Below are 8,251 nucleotides of genomic sequence, written 5' to 3'. Positions count from 1 at the left end.
CTCTACATTTGGGAGAATTATGTACCCACTGATGACTGTATTGACAACCATCATCATATCCTAACTTTTCAAAAACTTTAAAAATAAAATGTCAATATTTGATTGTGAATTAAAGGGGTTTTTCCGATTAAAAATATCTTATTCCCTATCCACATGATAGGGGATAAGTATCTAATCACAGGGGGTCCTACTGCTGGGAACACCAGAGATGCCCGAGTGCTGTACGTGGATATGTTTGGCGCTCCCCCCCATCCCTTCCGTGTAAAATAGTACTTTTGTGATTTTTGACAATTCAACATAATTATATGGTAAAATCTTTATCAATTATAATATTTCTTCTTGAACACTTTCTTGATAACCTGCTTTACCTCTCTGCTCTTCAGGCCGTATATAAATGGGTTCAGTAATGGGGTGATAAAAGTATATAGAAGAGCAAATATTTTGTCATAATTCTGCGAGTAGGAGGCCGGCCTCATGTACATCAGGAGGACAGTACAGTAGAACATACAGACCACAGTGAGGTGCGAACTGCAGGTGGAGAAGGTTTTATGTCGACCCGTGGCTGATGGAATCCTAAGGATCGCACCGATAATGTAGACATAGGAGATAAGGATAGACAGGAAAGGAGCAAGAACCACAAAGACCCCAGCCACGAAGATCACAATCTCATTCAACAAGGTGTCCACACAAGATATCTTCAGCAAGGGCGTGATATCGCAGAAGAAATGGTCAATTTGGTTGGAAGAGCAGAAAGTCAATCGGGCGGCCAAACCTGTATGGAGGGCAGAGTTTACAAACCCAAAAAACCAGGACAGCATTGTTAGATAAGAACAAAGGCGTTTTGTTACTATATCAATGTAGTGAAGAGGATGACAGATGGCCATGTATCGGTCATAAGCCATGACAGCCAACAAGAAACTCTCAGATTGACCAAAGGAAATAAAAAAGAAAAGCTGCAGGAAGCAGTCGATGTAGGAGATGGTTCGATTGCCCAGAAGAAGACTCAAGAGCATCTTGGGAAGAGTCACCGTAGTGTAGCACATGTCCAAGAAGGAGAGGTGACTAAGGAATAAGAACATTGGAGCATTAGAAAGGCTTCTGTCCATACGGATGGTGGTTATTAGGGCCGAATTACCAAGTAGAGTTAGAAGATAAATCAATGAAAATGTTACAAATATGAAATATTGGACTTGAGGAACATCTGAAAGTCCTTGGAGCACGAAGTAAGTGACATACGTTACATTTTCCTTTTTCATATTTGCATACTTACATAATAGAGAGATGTTTTATTGCCCTACAAGGAGAAAAAAAATTTGCTTAAAGTTACCAAAGAGCATTTCCTCCCAAAGAGGAATAAATGCCTGTAAAGAAAGTGTCTGAGCTTTCTTCAGCTGTGCGGCACTGACTCCGCTGTCATTGCTGTTGGTTAGCCTATCGGACAATGTGGACATGTGGGCAATCGGGCTCAGTGCTGGTGTCTCACACTGTCTCTTGGTTAGCCTATTGAACAGCGTAGACGTATGGCCAATTGGGCTCAGTGGCGGTGTGTCCCACTGTCTGTTGGCTAGCCTATAGGACAGCGTGGATGTGTGGCCAATCGGGCCCGATGCTGGTGTCTCACACTGTCTGTTGGTTAGCCTATCGGACAGCTTGGACACGTGGCCAATTGGGCTTGATGCCACTGTCTCACACTGTCTGTTGGTTAGCCTATCGGACAGCTTGGACATGTGGCCAATCGGGCTCAGTGCCGGTGTCTCACACTGTCTGGCAGCGTTAGATTTGAACAGGTTTTAGTTTGCTGATATTATTGTTGCGCTTCTTGTTTGTGACCCAGATTTAGAACTGACTCTCCTGAACTACGACCCTCACACCTTATTCTGACCCTATCTCTTCATTCTGATTTGGACCTTGTTGTGATATCCTGGTAATGACCCTGCTTTGCTGGCATTGAGCCTTCTGTTTTCCCTATCCCTTGCACTTAGTCAGAAAAGGGATCATTGCCTGGTTGGTGGCCGCTATTTAGGGCAGATCGTCCAAGTAAAGAGAGCACAGGGGTGCGGGTGGAGATTAGGGCTGCACCTCCTCGCCCCTGTACTGACATGACGTGTACCTACTTGAATGCCTGAAACATACTGCTGTTCAGCTCAGGCGATCCTACAACTCTCAGCATAGCCTGACAGCATGTTGGGAGTTGTGGCTTTCCATAGCTGGAGAAGCACAGGTTCAAGACCACTCACTGTTCTAATTCTAAGTACAAATGTGGATGGTGTGGCGGACACTTCTCTGCCTCAGGATCTGGGCAGTCTTAAAGGGGTTGTGTTATATAAGCAATTTATGGTGGGAATCTTAGAGATAATCTGTAGGAAAACTTGGCTTAATTTTGCAGGGAATGAGGGGAAAGGAAGCGTTAAACAGCGCACATTGTGACCATTGGGTTGTCCTATGTGTTGTATGAATGTGTTGAGTCCTCCAGAAGAAGAGATGTTCTCTGTAGCTAGTCCATGATTGGCCCTGAAAAGGAAATATCGCTTTTATCATTTAAAATTTCCTAAATAAGTATTTTAACCCCTTTCTGCATTTGGACATATGTTCACTTTTCCTGGGCCACAGCTTTCCTCTGTACAGAGCTGTACTGCAATATGTTATATGTGAGTCAAGACAGTAAAGAAAAGTCTAAATAAAGTAAAAAATAAATAAAAAAAATGTCAACATATACAATACAAATAAATAAAAAATAATCATTTTTGGTATTGTTGCACCCCAACAATCCAAGCCATAAAACTATCACATTATTTTTTTTGCAAAATGAACCCCATATATAAAATTAATAGAAAACTTGCCATATTTACTGCTTTAGGTTAAAGCCGACTAAAATAAAAAGTGATCAAAATGCAAAATTGCACATGTATCCCAAAATGGTACCACTAAAAATATCAACTTATCCTGAAAAAGATTTGCCTTCAGACAACATTGTTGGTAAAAAATTAAAAAAGATAATTTTTTAAGAGTGTAAAAATAATAAACCATGAAATAAAGTTTATAAATGAGGAATCATCATATTCGTACCAACCTTCAGAATAAAATGACCATGTCACTTGTACCGCACAATGGACACTGTAAAAAAAAAAAAATTGCCAAAATGACTGCTTCTTTGGTAATGTGTTCAAAACGAAAGACGTACCCCATAATAGTGCCATTGAAAACTACAACCTATCCCGCAAAGAACAAGCCCTCACACAGCTCCATTGGTAAAAAAAATAAAAATAAAGTTACAGCTCTCAGAATGTTTTTTAAAATAAATATTATAAACCGTAAAGAACGTTTATAAATTAGGTTTCGGCATAACGGGGCTGAACTGCAGAGTAAAGATCACGTTATTTATACTGCATAGAAGATGGCAGTAAAAAAATACGGTAAATAAAAAACAATTATTTTATTTGAACACCTCATAAAAAATTTAATAAAAAGCAGAGTGTCACATGTGCCCAAAAAACATCAATTTGTCTTGTAAAAATATGTTGGGACCAAAAGACCTCTGCATCTTGATATGATGCCGACAAAATATCCGAAATATAAGGAAGAGCCAAAATCCACGTGGTTCTCCTTCATGTCTGAGGCTGGGGTGTAGCTATAGAGGGTGCAGAGGTAGCAGTTACACCAGGGCCCTGGTGCCTAAGGGGGCCCCAAAACACATCTTCCCCATAAGAGACCAGGATTATAATTGGCACATGGGGCCCTGTAGCAGAATTTTCATCGGGCCCAGAAGCTTCCAGTGTGAGTCACGGAGCGCTCTAGGGCCACATATGGGACATTTCTAAATAAGTCAGAATTAATGAAATGAATACTGAGTTACATATCTCTAACAGCACCGACTGCGTTACAGTAGAAAATAAAGCAAAATGACAAAACTGTAAAAAATTATTTCAATTTTGAGATTCCACTTTACTTTTTTCAGTGTCACCTGAAGGGTTAATAAACTTCCTAAATGTCGTTTTGAATACTATGAGGGGTGTTATTTTAAAAATAGAGTGATGTAAAGGGGCTTCTAACATACAGGCACCTCCAATCCACTTCAGATCTGAATAGGTCCCTAAAAAACTGATAAAAAAAAATTGCTGCCAAATTTCTAAGCCCCGTGACGTTCCCCAAAAGGTTTAGCATTTAGCAAATGATGGCAAGATAAAGTAGACACATTGTTAATGTAAATTAATAACTAATTCATGTGGGTTGACTATCTTTCTTCAATTCAGAAAAATCGCTAACTTTTTCCATTTTTTCCAGTAAAATTCAAAAGAAAAAACAAAAACTTACAATATTTGAAATTCCGATATGTGGATCTGGGAGAGGAGATGTTGTGTATGGAGCGCCTCCCAATCCGAGCATATATTTATGAAGAGTCGATCAGGCTTGGGTATATATATATATATATATATATATATATATGTATCCGTGTATGTTGTTATACATTTGTTGTATTTTTCTTTACTATTAGATAATTAACTTCCCAGAGAAGAGATTTCCCTATAGATTAGAGAATCGTCTCTGCTAAAAATATCCTGTTTCTTGGGCCCATGAGAGGCGTCACTGATATTCTTCAATTATATATTGTCTAATGAGAAATTATCGGATTACACTATGGGAATGGTAGATTTAATGGAATATTCCCCCCCCCCCCCCCAAAAAAAAAAAAAAAAAAAAAAAAAATATATATATATATATAAAAAAAAAGATATAGCGAAAAGTAGCACTCCTTATGAAAAAGTGTCTCAGGTGCAAGCAACCAAATGGACCCTGGTCTCTGGTCCCCAATGTAGAAGGCAAAAAGCGGCTGCAGCACACAAAATAGGTGAAAAAATAATAGTGGCTTTAATCCATTATAAATACAGATGCAACGTTTCAGCTGCCAGTGCAGCCTTTATCAAGCATACAAAGTGACTGAACACAAAGAGTATATATATGTGGTAACCAATTACAATTAATGAAAATCAGTGACAAAAATCAATAAATATAAACATAATAAAAGCAAACAATCCATAAATGTGAGTGCATAACAACATAAAGTATAGGGACAATATACAAATTGTCAAGATGATACAGTGTTATAAAAAAGGTGTTATTAAAAACAAGTGGTAAAAACCACAAATTTAGCTTGATTACAAATGTAAAAACATTAACCCCTTAAGGACACATGACGTACTGGAACGTCATGTGTCCACTCCCGATCTATAACGCGGGGCCACGGCGTGGCCCCGCGTCATAGCGGGTCGGGCCCGGCCTCTAACAACGGCCGGGACCCGTGGCTAATAGCGCGCGGCATTGATCGCTGTGCCGCGCGCTATTAACCCTTTAGACGCGGCGTTCAAAGTTGAACGCCGCGTCTAAAGTGAAACCGAAAGCATGCCGGCTAGCTCAGTGGGCTGTTCGGGATAGCCGCGGTGAAATCGCGGCATCCCGAACAGCTGACAGGACAGCGGGAGGGCCCCTACCTGCCTCCTCGCTGTCCGATCGCCGAATGACTGCTCAGTGCCTGAGATCCAGGCATGAGCAGTCATGCGGCAGAATCATCGATCACTGGTTTCTTATGAGAAACCAGTGATCAATGTAAAAGATCAGTGTGTGCAGTGTTATAGGTCCCTATGGGACCTATAACACTGCAAAAAAAAAGTGCAAAAAAAAAGTGAATAAACATCATTTAACCCCTTCCCTATTAAAAGTTTGAATCACCCCCCTTTTCCCATAAAAGAAAAAACACAGTGTAAATAAAAATAAAAATAAACATAAATGGTATCGCCGCGTGCGGAAATGTCCGAATTATAAAAATATATCGTTAATTAAACCGCACGGTCAATGGCGTGCGCGCAAAAAAATTCCAAAGTCCAAAATAGTGCATTTTTGGTCACTTTTTATATCATGAAAAAATGAATAAAAAGCGATCAATAAGTCCTATCAATGCAAAAATGGTACCGTTAAAAACTTCAGATCACGGCGCAAAAAATGAGCGCTCATACCGCCCCATACACGGAAAAATAAAAAAGTTATAGGGGTCAGAAGATGACAATTTTAAACGTATTAATTTTCCTGCATGTAGTTATGATTTTTTCCAGAAGTCCGACAAAATCAAACCTATATAAGTAGGGTATCATTTTAATCGTATGGACCTACAGAATACATATCAGGTGTCATTTTTACCGAAAAATGTACTACGTAGAAACGGAAGCCCCCAAAAGTTACAAAACAGCGTTTTTTTTAAAATTTTGTCGCACAATGATTTTTTTTCCCGCTTCACCATAGATTTTTGGGCAAAATGACTGACGTCATTACAAAGTAGAATTGGTGGCGCAAAAAATAAGCCATCATATGCATTTTTAGGTGTAAATTTGAAAGAGTTATGATTTTTTAAAGGCAAGGAGCAAAAAACGAAAATGCAAAAACGGAAAAACCTCCGGTCCTTAAGGGGTTAATATCACCTGGAGGACAAGTAATAGCGGCGGGCGCTCACCTGTACATGCTGTAAACATGGCGATAGAACGCCGGGATGGCGTGTATGTGGAATAGAGGCTGCGCGGCAGCACTAGCAGAGGAGACGAGAGTACACCAATCAGGGGGAAGAACAGGATCACATGGGTCGCATCGCAGTTGCCAAGCGGCGCGTGCGTACTGCGACGGAGTGAGTCACTGATAGACATCTCAAAAGAGGGCAATTTAAGAGATAACAACGTAGATGTGAGAAAGGCAGTTAGAAAACCGCAAGATTAGTGTATGACAGTTAGTGTGTATATAGTGTATATGTGCCGAGTGTAATAGGGCAATTGCCCGTGGTAACCATTGATATGAGTAAAAAAAGGGGTGAGAGGAAGTGAATGTATGTAAAAAATAAAAATAAAAAATAAAATAAATAAAAAATAAAAGATAATAAATAATAAATAAAAAATGAAAAATAAAAAAATAATAATAAAAAAAATAAAAAATAAAAAATAATAGAAATAGGAAAAATGTAAAAATAAACAAAAATAAACATAAACATAAAATAATAAAGTACTTTAAAATAATGATTGTTGCTTTGTCAACATTTCTGGTAACTTACTGGTATACACTCGCAATATTTCAGACATACTGGGTGTATTAGTGGCCAACTGTTAGGTAACTGTTCAGACCAGTGTCCAGCCGTTCGCCGCACTGGTCCGAATAACTGATGTCTGACTAGTCGCGGTTAGCGACAAGTCAGGTGATCAGAAAGGTACCCAACTTGAACGGCACTTTACATTTACCCCATGCACACGAGACAGACAGTCAAGGGAACCAGAGTGACATCTGTAGAGAGTAAAAACTCTCTCCGTTAGTATAAAAAAATCAGGAAATAATAAAAAATAATAAAAAATAAAATGAAAAAGAAAAAATAAATAATAAAAAATTAAAAATTGAAAAATAAAAATAAAATGAAAAACTGAGGTAAAGAAATGTGAAAGGAAAAATAGAATGTGTGGCGTGTAATGTAAAAAATATTTAGTTATTAAAGGTTGATTCATTATAATTGGAATATAGAAAAGTAGAAAAAAATGATATATTAAAGAAAAAACCTTTTGAAAGAAAAAAATCTTTTCAATTACTTATATATATGAAACTAATGGTCAATATATAATATCCCTCTGAGTGGTATACTCTCCTCAAAACAATATAAGTCATAACCCAATATTGTACGGTGAGGTCCCGTCCAGCTTGTTACCTGTCATCCTAGGAAGAAAGGGGAAGGAAAAGGGAAAGAGAAAAAAAAAAGAAAGAGAAACACATTAATTATTCTCAGTCACAATGATAATCTTATCCTAAAGCCGGGAGAGAAGACACAGATAATTATCAGAATTCAGGCATTATAGATTTGGGGTGTTACTGTAAAGTCAACATTCAGACCCTTAGGTCGCAAGGACTGCAGCTCAAAAATCCATTTGAGTTCTCTTCTTTTTAGGGCGCCCACTCTATCACCCCCCCGTCTTAGTGGTGGAATACAATCTAATAACATAAATTTTAAGTCTCTTTCTTGGTGGTGTGCTTCCACGAAATGTTTAGATACCGGAAGGTCCATACGTTTCTTTCTTATAGTAAACCGATGGTGATTAAATCTCGTCTTGAAGTCCCATGTGGTCTCCCCTACATAAAGGAGACCACATGGGCAAATCAAGACGTAGATCACAAATTTAGAAAAACAAGTTAGATAATGTTTTAAATAGTAAATTTTTCCTGTTTGGGGATGTGTGAA

The 8,251-nt window shown here is 38.5% G+C and overlaps 1 protein-coding gene across 1 annotated transcript; it reads right to left on the bottom strand.

Annotated features, from left to right (window-relative positions):
* Positions 1–320: 320 nt before the first annotated feature.
* On the bottom strand, positions 321–1,256 carry LOC130293294 (olfactory receptor 1020-like). The gene has a single exon (XM_056541798.1). The coding sequence runs from the start codon at positions 1,254–1,256 to the stop codon at positions 321–323; it is 936 nt and encodes a 311-aa protein (XP_056397773.1).
* Between the last annotated feature and the right edge of the window lie 6,995 nt (positions 1,257–8,251).

Source organism: Hyla sarda, chromosome 10 (genome assembly GCF_029499605.1).
Source record: "Hyla sarda isolate aHylSar1 chromosome 10, aHylSar1.hap1, whole genome shotgun sequence".
Lineage (NCBI taxonomy): Eukaryota > Metazoa > Chordata > Amphibia > Anura > Hylidae > Hyla > Hyla sarda.
The sequence above is the reverse complement of the archived record's forward strand: the minus strand, read 5'-3'. Positions and strand labels throughout refer to the sequence as shown.

Coding starts and splice junctions, on each gene's coding strand:
- LOC130293294 (XM_056541798.1), bottom strand. CDS start 1,256: ATGAAAAAGGAAAATGTAACGTATGTCACTTACTTCGTGCTCCAAGGA.